The 25823-nt window shown below is 40.1% G+C and overlaps 1 protein-coding gene across 1 annotated transcript in view; it reads left to right on the forward strand.

Moving 5' to 3' along the window:
* KPNA1 (karyopherin subunit alpha 1) overlaps positions 1 to 19610 on the forward strand; it is a gene marked incomplete at both ends in the record, with an annotated part of 39867 nt that extends 20257 nt beyond the window's left edge. Inside the window, 7 exons of the mRNA XM_082003125.1 lie at positions 1949 to 2048; positions 2622 to 2785; positions 3931 to 4009; positions 5428 to 5553; positions 16478 to 16605; positions 17342 to 17520; positions 19423 to 19610. Coding sequence (XP_081859251.1) covers positions 1949 to 2048; positions 2622 to 2785; positions 3931 to 4009; positions 5428 to 5553; positions 16478 to 16605; positions 17342 to 17520; positions 19423 to 19610 — 964 coding nt within the window. The remainder of the gene's footprint in view (positions 1 to 1948; positions 2049 to 2621; positions 2786 to 3930; positions 4010 to 5427; positions 5554 to 16477; positions 16606 to 17341; positions 17521 to 19422) is intronic.
* Between the last annotated feature and the right edge of the window lie 6213 nt (positions 19611 to 25823).

The following is a 25823-nucleotide window of genomic DNA, read 5'->3' on the forward strand; positions in this document are numbered from 1 at the left end:
CTGGACTTCTGTAAGGCTTTGGCATGGTCCCCCAGAACATCCTTCTCTCTAAACTGGAGAGATGTGGATTTTGATGGGTGGGCTGTTGGATGTATGAGGAACTGGTTGGATGGTTGCATCCAGAGGGTAGTGGTCAACAGCTCAATGTCAAGATGGAAATCGGTGATGAGCAGTGTCCTTCAAGGGTCTGTATTGGGACCAGTACTTGTAAATATCTTCAATGACATAAACAGTAGCATCGAGTGCACCCTCAGCACATTTGCAGATGACACCAAGCTGAGTGGTGTGGTTGACACGCCTGAGGGACAAGATGCCATCCAGAGGGACCTGGACAAGCTCAAGGAATGGGCCTATGTGAACCTCATGAGGTTCGACAAGGCCAAGTGCAAGGTCCTGTACCTGGGTCGGGGCAACTTCCGATATCAATATAGGCTGGGGGATGAAGGGATCAAGAGCAGCCCTGCCGAGGGGGGCTTGGGGGTGCTGGTGGAGGAAAAGCTGGACATGAGCTGGCAATGTGCGCTCACAGCCCTGAAGGTCAACCATATTCAGGGCTGCGCCAAAAGAAGCATAGTCAGTAGGTTGAGGGAGGTGAGACCCCACCTGAAGTGCTGCATCCAGCTCTGGAGCCCTCAGCACAGGAAAGACATGAACCTGTTGGAGCGGGTCCAGGGGAGGGCCTCAAAAATGATCAGAGGGGATGGAACCCCTCCCCTATGGGGACAGGCTGAGAGAGTTGGGGTTGTTCAGCCTGGGGAAGAGAAAGCTCCAGGGACACCTTCTTGCAGCCTTCCAGTAGTTAAAGGGGGCTTATAAGAAAGATGGAGACAGACTTTTTAGCAGGGCCTGTTGCAATAGGACAAGGGGTAATGGTTTTAAACTGAAAGAGGGTAGATATAGACCAGATACAAGGAAGAAATTTTTCACAATGAGGGTGGGGAACCATGGACACAGGTTGCCCAGAGAGGTGGTAGGTGCCCCATCCCTGGAAACATTCAAGATCAGGTTGGACGGGGCTCTAAGCAACCTGTTCTAGTTGAAGATGTCCCTGCACATTGCAGTGGCATTGGACTAGATGACCTTTAAGGATCCCTTCCAACACAAACTATTCTATGATAAGGGGACTCGCAGTGTGCCCGTGGCTGACACAGCTTTGGTCAGCATCATAGTCCTAATTGTGGGCAGTTTGGGTATGCAGATCTCATGAAGGTGTCAGTATTACAGTTCATTACATTGTTGGGCTTCCTGTGTCTTATGGAGCAGAAGCTGAATGTTGCAGCTGCTATGTGGATGTCACCCTTAACTTCAGGAAGACCTGGTTTGGGGTGGTCTGTAGAATTGTGTTCTAATGAGAACCCAGTGGGCAAGGCTCTCATATGCTGGTACTGGAGCTAATGTGCACAGAAAGTCTTGCGAACTGTCTTGAATGTTTGCGAAGCCCTGAGCCTTATTTTATGCATTTTCTGAGGATAACTTTTGTTCTACTTCACTACAAAAGTGTAAGAGTGGGGCTGATAGTCTGAGACTGACATAAAAATGCAGCTCAATGAAGAGAGTACTCTCCAAAACTTCCTGCACATTCTTCCACTTAGCATAACTTTGTCACAGTTCCTGAGCCTTTTGAATGTTAATCTGACACATTAGTATCTAAGCAATTAAATTAAGATACTTTTAGGGTAATGGTTATTTTTCTTGTTGGGATGCTAGGATTCCTGCGTCTAGCATGTATGTTAGCATCCAGCATGATTTTTCTCAGGATGTATTTTTTACTGACAAAAAAGTTAGCATATTTTGACCCTCTGTAAGTGAAAATGTAGGCCTGAGTGTATGTTAATGATTCAGGCAGTTGACCCCACAGGGTTGCCTGGCTTTGTTTTGTGGTTTGGGTTTTTGTGGGGTTTTTTTTTTTTTTCCAAAGCAGATGTTGGAGTTTTTTGTTTGTTTTTAGATTGCTTTCAAAACAGAACCGTCTCACTATGACCCGAAATGCTGTATGGGCTCTATCCAACCTCTGCAGAGGGAAAAATCCTCCTCCAGATTTTGCCAAGGTAAGAAATGTTTGAAAGGAAACATGTTGTGAGGTGGGGTGGCATCCAAATAAGAAAGAAGGGTGGTGAACCTTAAACCAAATGGCAGAAGTATTCCAGAATTTCTCTGAAACAATGTATGGGCTTCTTACAAATGACGTTTTTGCATGTATTTAGTCCTTTAGACAGATGTTCACAACCCCTGATTTGATATTCTTGCCTCCTTGCTTCTTGTTGCTGTTCCTGTGCTGGAGGTGACCATCCCACAGCAGAGCAAAACTTTGTACATCTTGGCTGCTGTGTAGTGCAAAGTATGGCACATCTTAGCAGTCAAATATGAGATGAGTTGCCAGATGTTATACTGTAGAGGCTGAAGAATTCCTTTAGTGCTTTTCTGCTGACATGCTCCTCCCTACTTGTGTAGCTACAGCCCTGCACAGAAATGCTACCTACATCTGAAATATTCTGAGTATTGAGCCTTGAGATGCCAGTGCCTAGTCCTGTAATGTCACATACAAAATTAACTGATGTGTTAATAGCTCTTCTGACCCTTTTAATTGCACAATGTATGTATCTCTTCTTAATGTCTTACAGGTTTCACCTTGTCTTAGCGTACTTTCCTGGCTGCTCTTTGTCAATGATACAGATGTATTAGCTGATGCCTGCTGGGCTTTGTCCTATTTGTCTGATGGTCCCAATGATAAAATCCAGGCTGTGATTGATGCAGGAGTCTGCAGAAGACTTGTGGAATTGCTGATGTAAGAAATTCTTCTGAGCAAATGTATTATCTGCTCTTTTTGCTAAAATCAAGGTTCTAGCAATAGGAAGTTTAGTTAGATATGTCATGAAATGTAATGATTTCCAAAAAGCAAGATTTGAGTTTTAATTTTACGTTGTTCAGTTTTCTCTATTTGTCATGAATAACAGAAACAATGGAACTCTTAAGAAATAGTGAAACTAGTATAAGAAAAGATTTTTTTACATGCACCTAACAGCTGCATTTTTGTAAAATTGATAATATATACTGGAATTTTCTCTGCGCCATTGAGGTCCATGTTATAATTGCCTACCAATAAAATTGCTGAAGGATATCAAAGATAGAAATGTAAGAAATAGTAAAACTTACTGGAATTGATGGTACCAGACTTGAAATGTAAATAATTTCCTGAATCCTTACTATAGAAGAGTATATGCACACTTTGGTCAGTAAAGTGTAGCTGTGGGACTTGGGGTCAGGGAGACTGGCCTTTATCAGAGCTGTTTCTTCAGGTCTAAGGGAACAATGTGGAACATTCAGTTACCTAAGAACAAGAAATAATGGTTTGCAGTGATGTAGATAAAAGACTATTAAGGCTTTTAAGATTATAGCAAATCTGATGCTGGATTAATAAATAGAATATGATACCTAAGGTACCTTTTTATAAAGAAGTGTTTTCATTAGAGAAAAAATTCCTTACTTCACCCTTCCTATTCCAGTCCTGATTTAACAATGATGATGGGGGGGGATGCATGTGATGACAGAAGATGATCAAACAGCTATATGGGGATATGGTTGAGTTAAACACAGCTTCTATCTGTGTTCCTCTGCCTTTGTGCATGCTGCAGTAAGTGTGTTTCACAGTTAAAGCTGGTTACTTTTTCCCTCTTAAGGATGCCTATACTCTGAAGCACTTGTATTCTTTTAATCTTGTAGCTGAATGATACCTAAAGGCCTAAATCTTTAGAAACTTTGGAAAGCCTTGCCATTAGTTTAAAAACAAAGTGTGTTTTGATTCAGATAGTGAGAGTTAAGTCACGTTTAACAGGGAAGTTTTCCTCTGGCTGATGGATGTTCCTTCCTTGAGGATGTAAAAATGGAGATGCTTCAGGATGGCTAACACAGATCTTTCCTTGGTAATTTTAGGCACAACGACTACAAAGTTGTATCTCCTGCCTTACGAGCTGTTGGAAACATTGTCACAGGAGATGATATACAGACCCAGGTATGGATTCACTTTCTCTTGTGTTGTACTGCAGTTCATCTTTCTGTTAGTTGTGGTAACCTATTCCCAAGTGCCTCCTCTTGTTCTTTTTGAAGTTTGAAAGTGAAGGATTGATGACACTAGTTGCCTCAAAACATGTGGTTTTCACAGTTTTTCTGTTCGGTCATGAACTGCTGGTGATTCTTGTATAGCTATGCCTGGGATTTGTATATAGCTGTGCAATACTGTTGTGGTTTAGCCCCAGCTAAACTTAGCCCCAGCTGGCAACACACAGCTGCTCACTCACCCCCTACCCCAGGTGGGATGGGGGAGAGAATTGGGAAAAAAAACCTTGTGGGTTGAGATAAAACCAGTTTAATAGGACAGCAAAGAAAGAGGAAGTAATAATGATAATTATAATAATAATACTGATAAAGGAATGTACAAAAGCAAGTGATGCACAATGCAACAATTGCTTACCACCCGGTGATCAATAGGCCGTCCTGAGCAGCGATTCCTGCCCTGTCATCTCCAGTTTATGTTCTGAGCATGACGTTATATGGTAGGTAATATCCCTTTGGTCAGTCTGGGTCGGCTGTCCTGCCTTTGCCCTCTCCCAGCTTCTTGTGCACCCCTCTCTGGCAGAGCATGGGAAGCTGAAAAGTCCTTGACTGAGTATAAGCACTACAACTATGTAGCAACAACTAAAAACATCAGTGTATTATCAACATTATTCTCATACTAAATCCAAAACACAGCACTATACCAGGTGTTAGGAAGAAAATTAACTCTATCCCAGCCAAAACCAGGACAAATACCCTCAGAGGGGTATTTTTTTCCTGGTTTGTTTAAAGCAAGTCTGCTTTTAGGCTGAATTTTATGCTGAATGATGTGTCATGGTAGGACCACTGAAGGCCAGTCACATTGGATGTTGTTGACAGTCTATGATGAATATACCAAAAAAGAGTGTATGGTGAGATTTTGGATGGTATGTAACTGTGGGCATTTGTTTGGAGAGGCATCGGTAGGAGGCAGTGACTCCCACCACTGTGTTGGAATTAAATTGGGAGCCAGGAAACCTGATGCCCTCAGAGGCACTAGGTTGTCATCCTGCTGCTTGGTAGGTTTTGCAACAGACAGCAGCTCCCACCAATTTTTAAAACTGGTGAGAGCAGAGAGTCTGTGTCTTCCATATATATGTTACCTGTGATCCCCTGGCTGGTGGCAGTCTTTTTTTATATGTAGAGCAGAAGCTCCAGTTAGTTTGTTTTGGTTTTGTTCATTGTTTTAACTTTTTGGCATCATCTGATGGAATATGCTTTATAGGTGTGAAGACATTGTATTCCTTATTCCTGTGATTTTTTTAGCCTAAATTTCCTCTAAGATGTGGCTTGTTTTTTGTTCTGTTTTGGTTTTTTTTTTTTTCCTTTTATATTCAGGTAATTCTGAACTGTTCAGCCCTGCAGAGTTTACTGCACTTGCTAAGCAGCCCAAAAGAATCTATCAAAAAGGAAGCATGCTGGACAATATCTAATATAACAGCTGGAAACAGAGCCCAGATCCAGGTAACGTTTTCAGCTATGATCAGTTATCTTTGTCTTCCAGGCTAGAAGAAACACATGTCAGGCAGTACACTGTTTTTTGTGTTTAAAGTGCATATTTGTATGTACACAGTCACAGATACATAATTACATATAAGCAGAAGTAAATTATAAGCTCTGTGCGTAATTAGAATATTTCAGTGGCCCAATCATCTCTCAAATTCAAATTATTTAATTTTATAATAATTTACAGATTCTAAATGAGGGAGATTGTCATTCTCTAGCATGACCAAATGAGGCTAAGCTCAACAAAACCTTGTCTTTAGTAATTTGCTTCATGCCTTTGACAACTACCAAGACACAGAAATTCTGAAGTAAGGCAGGAGTAAGCTACAAACTTTGAGAATCAAATATCTTCACACGTTTCTTGATTTCACCACCACATATGGCCACCTACACTGTAAAATACTTTCTTTATTCCTGTTTACCTTTTCTTATAATTCCTGATAAAGGCAGTTGTGCTTAGCCAAATCTAAAATTGATATTTATTAAACTGAACAATAATGGAGGATATCTAACATGTTGCATTGGGATTTTTCCTTTCTGATTATACCAAATTTTGTAATACCTTCATGTTAAGTGATGGCACACAGAAGCAAATGAAAGTCTCACTTCTGTATGTCAGGCCTTACAATTAGGCCTCTGAAAGACTACATCATTGTTCTGAGTCTGGATGTAGTGTTAGCCATGAGGAAGAATTCCCAGGCCTTGTCTCCAGATGGTATAAATGAGAGATTGACCATTTCTTCCCCAGGGAAAATTTTTTCTTTGACTAGATAAAGAAGAAACTGCTCAATATATTTTGTTTTCCCTGGATATGGAGTTTTTATTCAGAACAGCTATAGTAGGGGAATTTTTTGCTAGGCTTTCAAGGACAATGTCTCATTCCTTCTGTTTTTCAGAAGTGATGGAAAAACAGCTTGTAATGAAACCAGGCGCTTTGTCTGATAAATATACAAGGGAATAAAAGTGTCCTCATGTAAATAAAATTTAATTCTTCTGAAGTTATGTTTCTCAATGCTCTTCTCACTGGATACAGAGAATATTTTCAGAGTGCAAAGGAGGTGTGGAAGTCCAGTTGGAGATACCTGTTCTTTGAGGAATAGAAATATTGGGCATTAGAAGTATTCGTATCACTTGTAACAAGGCAAGAAACAATGTATGTTCGCACAGAAAGTAAATCAAGTCCCATAATACTTTGGCAGAAGTGGCCAAGGAGTACTACTTTCTTCCATATTCTTCTCCATGAAAGGCAGCCTGACACTTGCTAGTCTTATACCTGATGTCTCTGGATTATTCATTCTGTATGATCAGAATTAGCATGAAGTAGTTAACTCTCTTCACCCAAGGGATAGAATTATTTCACTTTTTACAGAAAACTTGCAGGAGGTTGTAAAAAGGCTGCATGTTTTTCCTGAGGAAAAAGTATAATATATCCTTTGCAGGTGGCACTTGCAATCTTCTGGTTATACATTCTCTCTTACAAAGAACATTCAGCTGCTGAAGGGGCAGCATAAAGTCTTAGTACCTTGAATGAGGACTTCATCTCAGAAAGCATACAAAATAACGTTAATACTTTTGTGGAGGATAACTCAGTCTCTGCTCAGCTTCCTGGAATTAAGAGTGAATGCTCATCCAACTTATGATGAGCTTATGTTAGGAAATGAGTAGGCAAGAAAACAAAACTTACAAGGTGGAAAGCTGTGTAGGTCCTTCTTGTCTGATGTAAGGATGTGACTAAGAAGTGGAACTGTGAGCAAAGAAACCTCCTACAGTTGTATGTGCTCCGGCTTTCTTAGTCAAGATTTTACTTTTACTACTGAAGAACATGTTTTTTGCCAGTTATAGAGAATGATATGGTTACTTAATCTAACCTTGGTAGAGGTCCAAGAATTTTGTTTCTGACTTTATTGTGGCTTGTGTGTTAATCTGTGGATTAGCTGAATTTCTAACAAAGTGCTGTGTAAAATCAGCAACTGTACCACTGTGTTTTCCTGCATCAGCAATTGTAATTGCTGTGCAATTAGCAGTGCAGAGAAGGTGGTTATTACTTCTTGTACTAAGGTAAAAATGTTTTTGCCTTTGCTTTTCTTGCAGTGAAGACTCTTGGCTGCTTTATCTATGCTGCTACTACCTTAGAAACAGGGAGGAGCAGTATTTTCTCTCTAGAAGGCCATTTCTGCTCTTCCTGGGAAGTGTAAGAGTATTTTCTGGGGAACAATCCAGCCCAATACATTTTCTTAACTTTGTGTTTTTTCCCAAGTCTATCAGAGAGTTGCTTCAGAATGCACAATCATACAGGAATGTTGCAGACTTAAGACAAAGATGAGCTTGAGAAAATCAGATATCCGTACAAGTTATTCCATAAAGAAATAAGTATTGGAAGTGGCAATAGAAAGTAAAGTTTGTTATTAAAGCATTTTTTCAAAACTTCAGGATCTTTATTTTCACATTCTTGATCTACTAAAGATACAGTTGTGAAGAGTCCTAGAGGTAACTTAAATTCTAGTGCACCAGAAGCTATTTCAATAGTGTATTCACTTCTACATAAGTGTTCACTGTACCACATCATCCTGTTCAAGTGAAGGAGTAAATGCCTGTCCTTGTCACAGTATTCTTACACCTGGTATGTGCTACTTAGGCATGTAAAAGTAAGGTTTTAGGTGAAGAGTCCTAACTATACCCTTGGTAATCCTCTGGCTTCTAAATTGCTGTCACATCTTTATTTGAAAACAAGTAAGGATTAAATAATCTCTCCTTTGTTAAAAGAAAATTTGCCTGATCTAGCTAAACAAAATCATTAGGTACAGCTATGCATGTGTGTGTTTAGTAGTTTTTAAAGGTTTTGGGGTGTCTTATCACCAGTTTAGATCAGCCCCCTTTCTACTGAGAACAGATTAGAATTGCTTTGTGACTTGGAAAGGTGAGGTGGGAAGGCAGGGATAGGGAAGTTAATGCTATGAGCCATTAATATTGCACCTTCATTTCTAGCAGGTGATTTTTCAGAACTACAAAAAACCTCCTTAACTCTGCATAGAAAAATTGTTGTTGTGGTTGTATGTGTTTAAGCTTTCTTTCTCAGGATTCTTGCATCAGGAATAAAAACGGTGTCAACAAAATCACCAAAATACACATAGATTTAAAAGAATCCAGCTTAAAGCAGCTGCCTTAGGATATGTCACAGGCAAGGTTGGAAGCATGTTAATGTGTTACTCAAGTTCAGGGGAAAATATCTGAGAAGCAGCTTCTCAAAAGTGGAAGCTATACTTCATTTAAGAATCCCTGAGGCCCCATTGAGAGTAATTGAGCTGCCTTTGAACACCAAGCACACACATGCTATATCGTGACTGCCCTACATGCATACCCAATTTAATCTATACTGGCAGTTTTAAATATGAGATTAAAAAAAGTGTTTCTGATTCTGAGCAGGACATAACTGTCCTGGTAATGATGGCATATTGCAAATCATGTCAATCATGAGGCTTAGATTTTTGGAACTGCAGGAGGAAGCCTGCTAGAGGAAAGTGGTGAAGTAAAGGACATTGGAGAATGTTTACTACATGCTTTATTGGAGATCTCGAGGCCACTGTTTCTTGGAAATAAAATTAGCAGTTGCAAGTGTAATTGCAATGGTTATCTTGTGTTGAAAGCAAAGTCTCATCACAGATGTGTAACAAATTCCAGAAAGGCTCTAATTCTTTAGTTTCTAGTCTCAACCTAGAGAATGTCATGTGATATACAAGGTGTGATGAAACCTCCTTTCAGCTCCAGAGCTGATACGTCTGCTTTTCTCAGGAAACTCCTTCTCTGAGATATTGCTTCAGACAACTCCTACTCAATGTCAAAATCATTGTAAACATTTGAGCTGAAAAACGCTTTAAAGTAATTTCTGAAGTTGGAAAATGCTGTTTGGTAAAGTGTTTCTTGAAGATGGTCATATGCTAAAATGGAGAATAAAAGCCTAGTCCATTTTAAGTAGCTGTGAGAACAAAGAATAATTCCCATTTGTGAAGAATATCTGATTTAACTAAGTTCATGGATGAACCTATTTCATCTGTGGGTTGAGGTATTTTTTTTTCCTTTCTCTAAATTAATTTCACATTGCAATGAATTAAAACATTACTTCTTGAGAATTGGCCTTCCTTACAGAAGGAATTCTAAGATACTAGATGCAGCTCTAAACTCAGTAATTTATTTTCCTTTCTCACCAGGACCTCCAAATGGCTCAGTAGTTCCTAGTAGAGGTCATAGACTGTAGCCAGATCTATTCTAGTGTCTCTGATACTAATTAGATTTTGAACATGCACAATCTTTAGCCAGAAATCAGACAAGAATAATTTCACCACATGGTAATTTTTCCTGAAAGTTAAATGTCTGTCTGGCATAGTAAACCACATTATTGCAAGTTACCAGCTGATCTAACTAGTGGGTTGTTGCTGCAGAGCAGTTGGGATGTTAGAATACTATGGAAACTGGGTAGTGCTCAAGCCATAATCTAGCCATCCCTTCTGCACACCAAGAAGAAAATGAAATACTTTGGTAAATCTAACAGGTACTTTACCTAATCAATATTAACAGACATAGCTATATTTAGTGTTGTTTAAGATTGCATTGGGTTACACTCCTCCATCCACCCACTCTAAAGTATAGAAATATAAAGTTAGAGGGAAGACTTCTATATTCATTTCCACTTCATGCTGCCTATAATGCTGTTTGGTAGCACACTCCAAAAGCTTTCACTGCCATTTCCAAAAGATAAGACAGCAGCCTATCACCATTAGATTTGCACTCAAACACAAGTAAGCTCTTTCTGGTGCAGAGGCAATGTAAGTTAACATGCATGAAATATATGAAAGTAAGTGCTGAACTTTCTTTTGTAGCTCATATTAAAGCACAGAGTTGAGTTGTTTTCCCCACCAAAGATGGAAGTGAAAGCCTTTCGGAGTGTGTTATCAACAGTGCTCAGGCAACAGAAAACTGTGGTGGAATACAGCAGTCCTTCCCCTCTTTATTTCTGTGCTTTTAAGGTTTGGATTGGATGTGTATATCCTGATGCAGTCATGATTGTCACTAAGTATAGTTTTTGTTTGTTAATTTCCTAGTTTGTATACAGCTTTGCTGTACTTCAGTGGATAGCTTCCCCAGTCAGGGAGAAGGGGAACTACATCTTCCTGGGAGTCAGAAGGAGAACTGCACAACTGAAGCTAAATCCTGACTGTCGACCCTTCTGAAGGGTATGAAAGGCTATCACATACCTCAGAAAATGTTCTGTGTACTTCGCAACCCGTTGAAAAGCTATGAAAGGCAGTACATCAGACACTCTTCCATATCTGACAGTGAAGACATCATAGGAGTTCTCTCCTGTTGACAGGTTAAGAAACTTATAACTTCTCTAATATACCTTAAATTCTTACAAGAACATCTGGAAACCTGAGTATGGCTAGGCATTGCAGCAACAGGATCTCTGCCATACTTTTCCTTCTTTAGGGTTTCCTGTCCTTGCTGAAATGTGACATGGGCAAGTGTAGCAAATGATATATTGCCTATTGTTTTTTTAAAACTCTAGAATGAAATGAAATTTTAAAAATCAGGGTAAAGGTACAAACTAAGAATTGTCAGAGGCTCTTCTCCAAAGAGGCCACAGTAAGGCTGGGGACATGGAAAAGGAATGACATGATTCACATGCAGAGCCGCAGTTTACACAGGCAAACTGTGTATCGAATTACTTAAATATAAATTGTGTTTGGTTTACGGCATAGTTTGCACCAGTGGTCTACAATTTTCATGTGCTGTTTATGGTGGTAGGACTTGAAAAGTGTCTCAGAAGCCAAATATGGCATCGCTGACAAGGTCATATTTGTTTGAAGACGAGCAAAAGTCAAAGTTTAATAATTTCCAGGTTTAAGTTTGTGTTTAAGTACAAAAATCTGTTTTCAGGCTTCTGTATATGGTGAATCCTATACATCATACCATATTGAGGAGCAGAGCTAGAATACCTTTAACTCCTTTATTCTGCGTGAAAACCTCAGCAGTCAGCAGTGTATATTGCCATCTGTTTTGTAGGACAGACCCTATAAGCTGGATACACCTCAACAAGGTGCTGTTCAGTATAATGCAGGTTCTTCCTGCCAGCAGTAGCACCCTTATGTAAACTGGCTAGAAGTTTGCTTTATACGCAGTTTGGAGTATTAAGCTTAGGTTTCTGTGTCAACAACATAAAAGTCCATTAGAACTGAGATCTGATGATCTCTGAGAAGAAGCTGAGATCGAGCTTCCTTCCTGGCTTTCAGGTGGCAGTGATTTTATACTCATACCACCATGTTAAGTAGTTTTGGCTTACAAATATTTGCATTGTTATTTTAAAAGCAGTTGTAAATTGAATCAGTGAACAAGGTAACTGGGACACAAGTAACTGAGAAGCCTCTATGAACTGAAATTTCCAGCCAGGAGGAGGAGATCATAGCAGTAGGGCCATGTTCACAGCTGCCAGCTAGGGTGGTGACGGTACTCTTGATTTGTTAAAGGTAATGAGAAAGCTTGCAGGAGCAGGAAAACAGCCTGTAAGACTTGGTTGCTTTCACATTTATGTGATGATTCATATATAGACACATGATGCCAACACTTGCATACTAAATGTATGTGTGTTTTTGCATAGTGTCATTTATTTACGGGAATGCAAAGGAGGAGAAGCAAATTCACTTGGTATTGACCAGCTCAAAATACTCGTTTAATATACTACTGCTGAAGACCTGCTGCCTAACAGTGACTACAGTGTATTCAGATTCAACGTCCATGCAGATGTAGTAAAACTCTGAAAATTCACTTTAAAAATCAAATCCTGTAAAGTGAAGAAGCTTGCTTAAAATAAATAAGGATAGAATGTTTCCAAAAGATAGGCAGCCCTCTTGGAGGGCCACAGCACAGGGTTACCATCTAATTAAAAAGTTGACACTTCAAAAGTGAGGGCCAAATTTGCTGAAGGACTGAGCATTACAATTCTTTTCAATTTCAAATAAAATTTGAAAGTTTGGTTTTAAATTAAAATTAAATTTCATTTTTCTGAAAGACTTGTAGTTACAAGTCAAGATGGAGTTCAGTTCTAACAAATACAAGTAGATGCAGCTGGGCAAAAATTTCCTTGTTAGTTCAATGTATTAAAGGATGGGCTGTAGATTACCTATTACAGAAAAGGGATTTCAAATGTACTTTGAAGGTACCACCTCAATGCCTAGTAGTGAATTAACACTTTCTAAATCCTCTGAAGTTTTAGGTACCTCATTCTGCCACAGTCCTTTAGGGCTTTGCTCTGCCTGAGGTTTGCTTTTCTTCAAGAAAAAAACAAAAGCAAATCCTAATTCAGTAGTTTACTGTTTTATCACTTAGAAGGAATTTAACTGAAAGGGAAACATGGCCTGTTTCCACAGTAGCTGTTTCCCATGTAAAATGTCATAGAGCTAGGAATCCTTAGGCATTGTAGTTTGCTTTCAAGAGTAGTAACTGCTGTGGGCAAGGCTGCAAGACATGGGGTGTAAATAGTAGGTGCTGCTAGCACTTTCTCTGTATTAATGCTTTATCATTTCCACCCTTGCTGAGCTTAACTGGACTTTTAAAATCTAGTTATTAAGGTTAAAGCAGACTATTTTCTGACCTAGTTAATGTATTTTTTGTAAAAATCTAAGCTGTAGGAGTTTCAACTGTCAACAGACTGCTAGCTGAAAAACTTTGCTGGGACAGTTAAGTACCTTTAACTGGGACTCATGCTAGGGTGAGGAGGTGACAACACTTACATTGCATGTCAAGCAGTAGGAAACAAAAATACAGTGACTGATAATCTGCTTTGCACTTGAGCCAGTCTCTTTCAATGAAGTGCCTTATCAGAGGCTGCAGTTTATTGTGGTGTTTTGACCTGTTCTGCTTTGGTGAAGATAGCTGATTTTATTGTAGTGCAGGTAAACAAGGTACCCACAGCATTTTATACAACAGAATAAGAAATAGAAACAAATAGAAATAAGAGCACTCACACAAGAGATGTGAGATCTGGATTCAGTTCCTTCTGAAAAGGTTCAAATGCACATTTCTCCACTCTGAGAAGAGTAATTTTACCCACCAGTCTTCGCATTGAAGCAAAGAGTTCAAAATTGATTGAGCCAGAAGGAAAACAATAACAATCTTTTGTGACTCTCACATTTCCTGCTCTCCCATTGCTAGTTCTCTTTATTCTGGAGTTCTACTATTTTGGAAGTTTAAATTGAAACATTTTCAGGTAACTTTTTTTTTTGGCATTTAGAAGGCTCAATGTATGTTACTGCCCATCAGCTAAGATGTGCTTACTTAGTTGCATGCTGTCATGTAACATACTCTGATTTTAGTGTTTACTAAAGAAGTTGGTTTTAAGAAGACACTTTCTAAGGAAATAAATTTCATGTAAAAGTTTTCATTTGGGGAGAGGATTTAAGAAGTGATAATCAGATTTTTGACTTGTTCTTTGCTGGAATAGTAAAATACTAATGCCATCATGGATTCTATCCTAGATCTATATCAAGCTCTTTTGGTAGAAAATACTTAACATCTCTTAACACTCTATTCTTATAAGTGCTTCCCTATCTGCAACACCCTTGTGTAGCACTACCTGGACTCACATAAAACATTGTGTGGACTGCCAAGTCCCCTTTCTCTCCAGCTGGTCAGGACTGAAGTTCAGTAATGAAAACATGCATGCCCTCATTCTAGACCCACAAGCACACATGCACATTGATAGATCTCTTGAATGGGAGATCTGCCCATCTGTGGTCCGTGGCTGGATCCTGAGCTCTCTTAACTTACTGTACTTAGCTCCTGCTCACTGGCTACTTCAGCTTGATTCTCGCTAGCACATCTCCACGTTTGTCTCAAGCATCCCCACACTTGCAGATTCCTTGAACACCAGCATGGGCCCTCTGTCCATGCCTGGATCCTGGGCCTCCTACTTGCTGCCTAGTCCAGTTTGCCAGCAAATTATGTACACAGTGTTCCTTCACTCCCACCACCACATTTGGGGATAATGTAAATACCTCCCATCCCATGGAGCTCGTGCACAGGCACATGGGTCCTGTGACCTGCGGTCCCACTCCAGCTGAGGTGCAAAGACTTCACTCAACTTCACCCCAGCCCCCCTGTAGCTGGCATCCAGGCATACGGGCCCTGTGGACTGTGGTCTGACACCAGTGCTGTGACCCTCACCTGCTCCAGTTGCAGGGGCCCCTTTGCCCAAGGTTTGACAGCAGTTGCTGGCCCTGAATTCACCATGGCCCTTCATGGACACCCCAGAAACATGGTCCCTAGTACATGGCCCCTCCAGCTACTGATGCTGAGACCCTGACACACCCTAGTTGCTGGCCTCATAGACACAGGGGTTTCTCCTGAGGTCTTACCCAGTTGCTGGCCCAAATTCAGTCATGCTGGTCTCAGTTGCTGGCACCTAATCCCTGCAGCACTCACGCAGGCTAGAGAGGGAGGCTAAGTGGTAAGATAGTTAAGAAAGGGTTCATTATTAAGTTTTGCACAGTCCCACTTGTCCCCATCTTACCAGTTACAAAGTCCAACTGGCTCTCTGCAAAGCTGTTCCTGTAGTTTCTTAGTGGCCCATTAATTAGTGACTTGAGACTTTCCCTCTTTGTGATTGGCTCTCAAGTCTTGTCTATCAAGTTGTGTCACTGTGTGTTTTGTTACTTGCTTGTTATTTATATCTTCCTTTGAGCTGAAAAGAGCCTTGATATGATGAACTTAATTAAGCAGATACTCTCTCATTCCATGTACCCTTACAGTATGTTGCTTTTGTAGATTTTTAAAAATTAAGTGCTTTTTTCCCCAGGAAAATATGTTGCGGGTGGGGGGGAGTGTATCCTATTTTTTTTTGAGATATTTTCCTTTATCTTTTATCTGTTAATAAAACTGATCCACAGTGTGGATTTACAAGTAGATGCTGTGTGGGTGCCCAGACAAACAGGAAGGGTAAAAGAAATATCAAACAGTTGTTTTTTTTCACTGCGTAACCATCCACGCTATGAACTGATTATAGCTTTTTGCTGTTTGTAATCTTTTAGTTTTCTTCTGTGGAGCTACTTGAAAAGGATCTCTGGCTTTCTTTGAATTTGCATTTACCAGTTCTGTGATGACTTCTATTTGTAAAATGGTAGTTTAAAAATGTAATCCTAAACTCTTGCTTTTTTGAATAAACCTTATGAAAATGTTTCAGATCCGTGTTATATATGTGTAACTAAACTGATTTCATTTGTGTCTTACTGCAAAAGGTTCTTTCCAGAGGAACTTAGCAGAAACTTTGAGGTCCTGAGTAAATACTCATTTGACTTACATCAGTTTGGTGAGCTAAGCAGTTAGCCATATTACCAAACCATCTGTTGGTTTGTCTTTTCAGCAGGAAAGAACATATTTGAGCTTGCTTGTTTTGAGGAGTCCTTAACAATACATTCTCTCTTTCCTCTGTTTTCTTACCCAGTGGAAATGTAGTATGACACACAGGCTTAGGAAGTTTTTTTCTCTGTTTAGGGGATCTTAATGACTTAGTGGTTTACTGACTTAATAGCTGAGTGGTTCACTACCTGGAAAAATAAGGGAAGTGTGGCATTCTTTTGCTGTCAAAGTATGATTAAGTAACACATTAGATATGACAGTCAATTCAGTCTGAACGTGCTTTGAATTCTTTTGGATAAGCACAGGCCCTGGGGATAACTAGGGTTTTGAATGTAAAGTTGAAAACTGATTTTTGCCTCTTGATAAGTAATGTTTCATTGTTAAATGTGTTGTGCTGAGCATAGATATTAACTAGCTCAGGATAAAGAAGTTATTGCTAATTTTTAGTATAACCCTGACATGTCATTTCTTTTTGCAGACAGTCATAGATGCCCATATCTTTCCAGCTCTTATAAATATCTTGCAAACGGCTGAGTTTCGGACAAGGAAGGAAGCTGCTTGGGCAATCACAAATGCAACATCTGGAGGCTCTGCTGAACAGATCAAGTATGAAGTAGTTCAAATCTTTCAATGCAATGGGGTGAATTAGTGTTTGTGCAAGAAATCAAACCAATAACCTTGAAAATGCAAAACCTTTCTGTATGCTCCTGTGTTTGTCTCTGGAGATCACATCTTTGTATTGAGTTGTGAATGAGCCATTCATTCCTTTAGGGAGAAATTACATAAAAATTTCAGCTGTAATACTTTATTAATTGAACCGTTTCTCTTCTGTGAAAAAACTAAATGCAACTCCTAAACTCATTTCCTAGTGGTCATTGTAGAGTTTAACAAAGTGCATTAGCAGTTGGAGAGGAATAGCTCAGCCTCTCAGAGAAAGGAGTTGTGTGCATTGTTTTTTCCTGTTTAGCTTATACCAGTACATTATGCTGATACGCAATTTTGTGGAAAATAAAATAAAATTATAAAGATGTTACATTAATATCATTGATATTCAGACAAAATATTTATAAGCTATAGTTATGGAATTATAAATTTAAGTTACAAAATTAAATTATTATATCTATATATAGAGAGAGACAAAGAAGGTATTTTAAAGTTATTTTCATTGTTTCAGCAGGATTGACTAGATTCAAATAGATGTCTGTAATTTCTTCAGTTTCTCCAGTCGAGTTGATATTTTATCTCATTATTTTAGTTCTTAGACCTTCATGCTAAGTGCTTAAATGGCTACACCAATTATAATTTACAGACAATTTATTGGGTTCCATGTGGTGTTTTTCAGGTATTTAGTAGAACTGGGATGCATCAAACCACTCTGCGACCTCCTTACAGTAATGGACTCAAAGATTGTGCAAGTAGCTCTGAATGGGCTGGAGAACATCCTGAGGCTTGGGGAGCAGGAATCCAAACGCAGTGGCACTGGCATTAATCCTTACTGCGCTCTTATTGAAGAAGCATATGGTACGAGCAAAACATCTGTGGAAGTCAGGGGTTAAAAGCAGTGATCATGAACCCATTAGAGTTTCAGTAGACCAAATTCTACTAATTTCTTCATCACTACTAATTTTCAGATGAAAATTAACTGTTCTTTGATGAGTCTCCATTTACCAATGTACTCCAATTTTTTACATTATCTTTGTCAGTGTGTAGGTTGGAGACAGTGTGTGCAGATCTTTGTTTCTTAATTTCTTTTCACCCTGAGGTTGCTCAGTATCTTCCCTCCACAACAGTTCAGGCGCACTGCTCTGTTGCTTAGGTTTCAAACCTTTCCCTTCCTTCTCTGCTGCCCTATAGAATTATGGCTACAGCAGCAACTCTCTTGTTTGCCTGTGCTGTGGCTCTGGCATGTACCAGCATCACTGCATCCCAGTTCTGAGGTACTGCTGCTCTTAAGGTTAGTTTCCTTGTCAATTAGCAGGTACTTACTAAGAAAAATAATAATGGGTTTTCAAGAGCAGTATAGAAAAGGACAGTATCACTGAACTGAACCATGTTTTCTTGAACCATGGTTCCCTTCATGGTTCCTTTGACTTCCAGGGAAGAGTTATATCAGAATAGATTTTCTTCTTGCCTGGTTCTAGGTTTTAACTTCCCTTTTCATGTCAGTGTTGCAGAAATGTCTGCAGAGTATCAGAGAATTGTTTCCTCTAGTCTTCATACATAGAAGCAGACGAGAACCACTATAATTCCCAATATTAAAGATTTACTAGAGTGGCTAAGACTTGGATTTCATTATAGCATCATTCCTAGGTATAAAAAATTGTTTAGTTTGCTGTATTGTTTTCGTTTGTTTCTGACTACAATGCCTGAGTTTACCTATCTGCTTAATGTCTGCCCAGAAACTGGTTGCATGAGTTTAACTGCATTGTGTATACACATGATACAGATTAGGTAATGGAGTCTCCATCCTTGGAAGTTTTGAAGACTTGTCTGGACAGAGCTGACCTAACCTGGTGTTGGTAGTAGTGCTGGGCTGGGCTGCAGGTTGGACTAGATGATGACCAGAAATCTCTTCCAACTTGTAGTTACGTGATTCTGTAGTCATGGTCCTTGTAAACAAAGCACTGTGAACACATGGGAAACGTGGTCCTAAAAGTCTCGTCAGAAAAAGCCTTTGAGGCCTTGTTAATTACACGTTCAAACTTGTTGAGGTGCTCGAGCATGTCCAGAGAAGGGCAACGAAGCTGGCGAGGGGTCTGGAGAATAAGTCTTATGAGGAGCGGCTGAGGGAACTGGGGTTGTTCAGTCTGGAGAAGAGGAGGCTCAGTGGACACCTTATCGCTCTCTACAACTACCTGAAAGAGAGTTGTGGTGAGGTGGGTGTTGGTCTCTTCTCCCAAGTAACTAGTGATAGGACAAGAGGAAATGTCCTTAAGTTGCGCCAGGGGAGGTTTAGACTAGGTATTAGGAAAAACTTCTTTACTGGGAGAGTGGTCAAGCATTGGAACAGGCTGCCCAGGGAAGTGGTGGAGTCACCATCACTGAGGGTGTTCAGAGAACGTGTATATGTGGCACTTCAGGGTATGGTTTAGTGGGCATGGTGGTGTTGGATTGATGGTTGGACTTGATGATCTTAAAGGTCTTTTCCAACCTTAATGATTCTGTGATTTTTTTGAGTTGGGAGGGTAGAGGCAGACAGAAAGTATGAAACACATCGCATGGTTACAGGAAACTCTGTAGTTCAACCTATTTTTCCTTGAGTGTGGAGAGTACAAGTTGGGTAAAAGTCTCCATAGTGGGACCTGTTCTTTCTGAAGGTGGGAGAGAATTGTCATGGAACTTGATGTTCACGACAGACTGAAAACAATCATGGTCATATGCTTTCACCAAACTGTAACTTTTACGTACTTCTTTTCTCTGCAGGCCTGGACAAGATTGAATTCCTGCAGAGCCATGAGAATCAAGAGATTTATCAGAAGGCCTTTGATCTGATTGAGCATTACTTTGGAACAGAGGATGAAGACAGCAGCATTGCCCCACAGGTGGATCTCAGCCAGCAACAGTACATCTTCCAGCAGTGTGAGGCTCCCATGGAAGGCTTCCAGCTCTGAGGTGCCCCTGTGCTGTGTGCTCCTCTACCTAGCCAATCCTGTTGTTGAGCCACAAGCCACCTGTGGAGTCATTCTCTCAATGTTTTCCATAACCCTGTTTGCGCTCATTCGCTTGCCTTGTGCACATGCTCTTACATACATCTGGAAAACTTTTGGCTCTCCATGACAGGATGTGCCCTCCTTGGCAAGGGTTGCCAGAATCACCCTTCTCTAGATTCTGAACCTCTCCACTGTCATCCTCGTGGAGTTGAGGCACCTTTCTATACTTTGAGATATTCCCTGCTATTACAGAAAAATAATCCCTCCTCCACTAGCCCCAACACTCCTGGCATCCCAGACAAGGCTGCCTTTCTCATGTATTTGCTGCAGTGTGTGCCTGCAGTCCAGGGAGATATTCAGACTTGCTGAGAACGTAGCTGAATTCATTCCCCATACTCATTCCTGGATGACTCTTTGGATGGCTGTGAGATGCGTTAAATCTTCACATGCAATGTATCTACTTTGCTGTATGTGCCAGCTGGGATTATTGGCATATAGAACGTGTTACAAATAATGGAGTAAGTTCTCTATCCCCTGCAACAACAGGCTGCAATGGACATGTTTTCTGGTTCTTAAGAATACATCTGGCCCCATCCTGTCTCAACACTGAGCTCCCAAACTGGATTGCAGACCACTGTGGAGATTTGTATACCTTCCCAGTCTTTCTTCTCCATCCACAAAAAAAGAGCCCGTGAATAGGTCACTCTTACCACCTCCCCAGAAATTACTTTCCAAACCAGCTTCTAGAATGGAGAAACTACGCTCACTTCTGCTTGCCAGCACAATATGATCCAGACGAGCCTTCCTTAAAAATCAAGCCCTTCCTGACTTCATGCTCTAGAGTCTGGCTCTTGGTATTGTAGTTATGGCTGAAAAATTCCTGTCTGCCTCTTTACATTTTTACACAGCGTGACTTGAACAGATTTGTCTTCTGAAAAATTACCTTCTGAATACAGAAATCTTAATTTGTAAAACTTAGCACAAGGAGCGTTAGATCTCCTTTTCATTTTCACAAGACAAGAGCTTCCTCTCCAGCTCACCCGATTAAGAGTCCTCCTGGTCAAGCCCCTTATTTAATAACTAAAATGACACTACATTCAAAGGATAGTAATATTACACCCGGATCCGCCTGGCCCTGTCATTTCATTTTTTCCTTTTGCTGTTTACGGGACTTCAGGTGAATTAGCATGGAACGCATGGTTCCTACAGGTGACATCTATAAGGCATCGCTGACTGCATGACAGCTGTCATCCACAGCTGTAGACTGCCCTTGTGCTAGCAGCATGTTCTTGGCTCTGCAACCTGCTTGGATCACAGACATCTGATGCAAAGGCCAGCCACTCCTCACTGAGTTAAGCTGACATTGACACCAAACTCTTCACAAAGCTGGGGAGATGCCACATGATTGAAAGTGGCGGTTCCATTTCTGTAAATGCAATGGATTCTCCAGGCCCTCTGCTCCCCCCTGCATCGGGCTATGTTCTTTCAAGCCATTTTGGACGCTTGGAACACACATTTGTCCAGTGTAAACATTTCAAAATTACCACTAACTGCAGTGTCAAGTATGTGTGGTAAATGTTAGTGGCAGAACTGTCTGCAAGATCCTCCTCATGAGTCCCTCAGTGACAAGCCACTGCAAAAGCAAAAACATCCCATTGGATACAGAATAATAAAAACATATAAATCACTTGTCAAACTGCTGAAAGAAGCTAGGCAAAGGCCTGAACATCAGCTCTGTGTCACCATTATTTAAATACAGTCTTCAGTTCTGTCTGTGCTTCAGGATGGAGACTCTGACCTGTGGCCACTGCAGAAGCCACTTGCTGCCTCCCTAGCTAAGCCAGCTGGCCTCCACCTTCCCTCTCCCAGTTATTTTCTCTAGTGCTGCTTTGTGCTGAAGGAACATTTAGTTTACTGCACTTGATCTGTAAATGGACTTCGATTCTTTGTAATTTTAGGGGGTTAAATTTGGTGGTTAATTTAAAAAAAGCAAAAAACCCCTCAATGTTGCCTTTACATCACATATAAATAACTGTGTTTCTCTTTTCTTGAAGGGTGATAGAAGCACTGATTAGTAGCAAAATCTTGTTTTAGCTTTGGATTTTTTTGTGCTGGATTTTTTTACGTGTAAATTTCCAATAACATGTCATTTCTATAAGATTTGTTTAAAATCATGTACCTCTTATTGGATGGTATAAAAATGCTACATATTTTGTAAACAAATCTGAGCAAAGTGTGTGTGCATATATTCTGTATATTCATATATGTATATTCTGTGTATATATACACTAGTGTGTATATATACATATATACACACACACGTATATATGTACACACATGCATATGTGTGTACATATATGCATATCTATATATCTATATATCTATATATATAAGTGTTTTCTCTTCCAGGCTAGTGAAAACAATGTGGTGCATTGGCGTTTCCCTCCCCCGGCCCCCAAGAAAATAATGACAATTGCCTCTAAATGAGTGAATTAAAAAAAAAGAGTCCATTTAAGCTGAATGGTGTGCCTTCCTGTGTAAGGAGCCTGGCCAGTGTTTGTTACTTTTGCAGTGGATATGTGAATTCAGAGCAGATAAGTATAAATCTTTAAACTTGGTATGTTTGTTTGAAGTGACAGGCCTGGTTGACACAGGTAATGTTGTTGTCATATATACTTAGACTGTGTAAGGCATTTGACTGGTACTGCATAATATTTTGACTGAAAACTAAAACAATACAAAAATCAACATGGCACACATTAAATGGATTAAAATGTGGCTAACTCATAGGTCTCAATTTAATTTTAAATTATGCTTAATTGAGTGTATTTCCATCAGGATCTTCCAGCAACCAGTTCTTGGCCTTGCTTTACTTAGTCTTATTAATGTGTTGAAAAGGAACAAAATCTGCTTCTGATGAAGGCTGCAAATTATAGCAGTACAGAAGGGAGATCAGATTTGTGAATTATGAAAGGAACAGCTTACTGATACAGACTGATCAGAATTACTTTGTAAACCAAGGCAAGTAAACTATTTGCATTTTAATAGAGTCTAATGTGTAGTGTAATGTTACCCACCTAATAAATAACGTTCAGGCCACAGGTGAAGGACTTTGTTTTGGAGGAAAAGTGCCTCTGAAAGAGTATGAGGATCATTATACATTATCGCTTGAACACTGCTTCCTAACATGATTCTGTGTGGCTTGTGTAATGCTCATAGATACAAAAAGAAATCTTTAGTAGAAATGGGAAACTGATATTACCTTTATATAGGAATTGGTGAAACCTTTTTTACAGGAACACTCTCAATGTTGCTATGCACAGCAAAAAGGGATGCTAAAAAACTGGGAACAGCAATGACTCTTAAAAGGTTGAAAGTTCCATTCAGATGAGAAACAAGGCACTTTTTATCCTCAAGAGTAACTATTAGATTGACATGAGAGCAACAAAGGTTATGTCCCCTGCCAGACACATTGAAACCAGTAGTCTCTGCTTTCCTGAAGGATGTGCTGCTGCTCAAACAGGAACTATCTCAGAGAACATCTCTTAGCTTCCACTTTTGTGAAGGTCACACTGTGTTTTGAATGGTATGTTCTTGTTTTGTGTGTAAGTTAGAGGCAGTGTGGTCTTGTGTGTAGAGGCTAGGTGAGGGAGCTGTTGGGGTTCTTGGGTTCGTCTCTTAGTTCTGCCATGCAGCTTGTAGTGCCAGAAAAGTGATCTTATTTATTTTCTTTTGCCCTTATCTTGAAAATGGAAATGAATGCATTTTTTTCTCTCTGCTTGTGGAGATCCAATCCAAACACCTTCCAAAAGCCCCACAAGCTGGTAAGGAGAAAAGACTCATGAGAACAGAATCTCTGAGTTGTTCCTGCAGCAGCAGTTGAACTGTGCATTAGAGAAAGGAAGATGTGGGACTACCTGGAATTGTTATCTAGCCATCCTGTAATGCCTTTTAAGTGTTGGGTTATTTGTTGGGGCAGCAAACAGGAGCCATCATTCTTTCTGTTGGTGAAGTTCCCAGTGGGACGTGGCAGGCAGGGTCACTCTCTTGGATTCATGAGGGTACAACAGACGATGGGGCAGAAGGTTACTGAAAGCTCAATAACTAAGCCAGGACCAGTGCTTGGGGCTCCTGGGAAGACACCGCACACGCAAACAATCCTTTGAGGCAAACTGCCTCGAGACTTCAGCCAGTTCTTAAATTCCTGCATTGGTTCCTTGATGCTAACCAGCTACTGGTGGTTGAAGTCCCTTCACTTAGTCGGGAAGAGAGGAGGGCACTGACCCCAGAAAACCTACGTGTTCTTGAACCTGCATTTGTATAACTATCAGCACTGAGACTGTTAAGAACAAAGTCCCACCACACAGTCCTAAATGTGACAATGCTACTGGTGATGCACGTCTGTGCTTCCCTGAGGATTTACAGAACAGCTGTTTTACCTCTGTGCCAGCTTTAAAAAATTCCCACATCTTCCAGTATGGTTTCTCTGCTTCTGGGATCGGCACAACACATCATTAGTAGTTCCCCATGCCAATTTTAGCTAGTAGACATAAAGATCTTTCTTCAGATGCCCGAATCTTTGTAGGAAAATAGGACCTTTTTTGTGTACTGCTATGGCCATGTCCATAGGGCTCCTGCATGCTCTTTTAAGTTGTTCAAGTTGTCAGATTGATCATTGCATTGGGAAGCATTTGTTGCCTCTGGAACAGGTACAACAATATAGCATATGGTATAGGATTGATAATTTGACTTTTTGGAATAAATGTGAATGGTGTTGCCAGACCAAGCCAAAGGGGAGAAAGAAAATGAAATACTGTGTAAGGGCTTAGTATGTTCTTCTCCATCAGGCACTGTTACAAGGTTGTATGCTAAAGCTATGAGCTAAGAATGTGATCTGAGGTGTTACTAAGAAGTTCTCCAGTTGTCTAGACTGGCTGCTTAGGCCAGAAACATGTGCTGTTTTTATAAATATTGTCTGTGTTTAGAAATGCTTTCTTGGAAGCCATCACATGAGGAAAGAGGTGCCCCTCTGAGAAAGATACTTAATAATTTTTCTAGGACACAGCTTCTTGCAAGTTTTCTCCCAAAACTCTTGGGAGTGAGCTGGAGATGGCACAAAGTCCAATGGCTTTTATGTGAGACTGGAACTGACATAGAAGCTGAAAGAAAACACGAATGTGTACAGTGATGCACAGGTTTTATGGTAGATCCTGAAATGGCTATACCATAAAAGTGGAGATACCAGAGTGATAGAAGGAAAGGATATATGACTTCATGGACCTTCTGTCAAACCACTGGACCAGAGTTCAGTTTTTGAGGAAACACCATAAAGCTTATAGAAATTTAAGTAAAATGAAAAACTGGTGACAGCTGCTGCTTTGGGTTGTTGCTTTCTAATTGGTATTTTAGATATTTCTATTGGAAATACTTTACCAGCTGGATGAATTCAAATAGTTTTATTTCCTAAACTAGATGAGGTACCTGCCAGTTCTTTTCACAGAGTGCCCTTGGAGGAGCTTATTGAAAGGGGGATACTTCTGAGAGATGCGTGGTTTTAAGGTCGCCATCACAAAGCATAAATCAAATCACAAGCTTCTCTTCATGGTAACCTGAAATACTGTCAAAAGTGCATGTTTTCCTTTTTGGTCTTATTTAGTCCATACATGAGCACAGGCACACAATTTGGGAGGATTCTTTTCTGTACCCACCTGTGTGGCAAAGAACCAAAGGTGTCGTAGAAGGTTTGTTCACATACCTGCAGTGGAACTAAGCATGACTTGCGTTCAGTGCTAAATGAGTGGACAAATCTGTGGAAGCCTGCTCTGCTTGACTGATGGCAATAATTGCCTTACAGAGAATCTGATGACAGGTCATGGCATCACCTGATGGATTATGGTGGAAATGACTGCACAGCTTGTTTTATTGGTTACATCTTGTCAATATGAGTGGTACCCGGAAATGCAATTCATGGAAAGGTGGACTGCAGCAATTATTTTCTAGCTCTAGAGTAAAGGACAAAGTACCACAGAGGACTGCACTAGATCTTACTGCTTCTCTTTATCCAGGTATAAAGACAAGATTTACCTTCCATTTTTAGGGCTTTTAATTGTTTTCAGCAATAGCACTCATTTTTTAGTAGTACAAAAAAAAAAGAGGAAAAAGTTTTATAAAAAA

The sequence above is a fragment of the Phaethon aethereus genome (genome assembly GCF_964289735.1).
Source record: "Phaethon aethereus genome assembly, chromosome: 1".
In the NCBI taxonomy this organism is placed as follows: Eukaryota; Metazoa; Chordata; class Aves; order Phaethontiformes; family Phaethontidae; genus Phaethon; species Phaethon aethereus.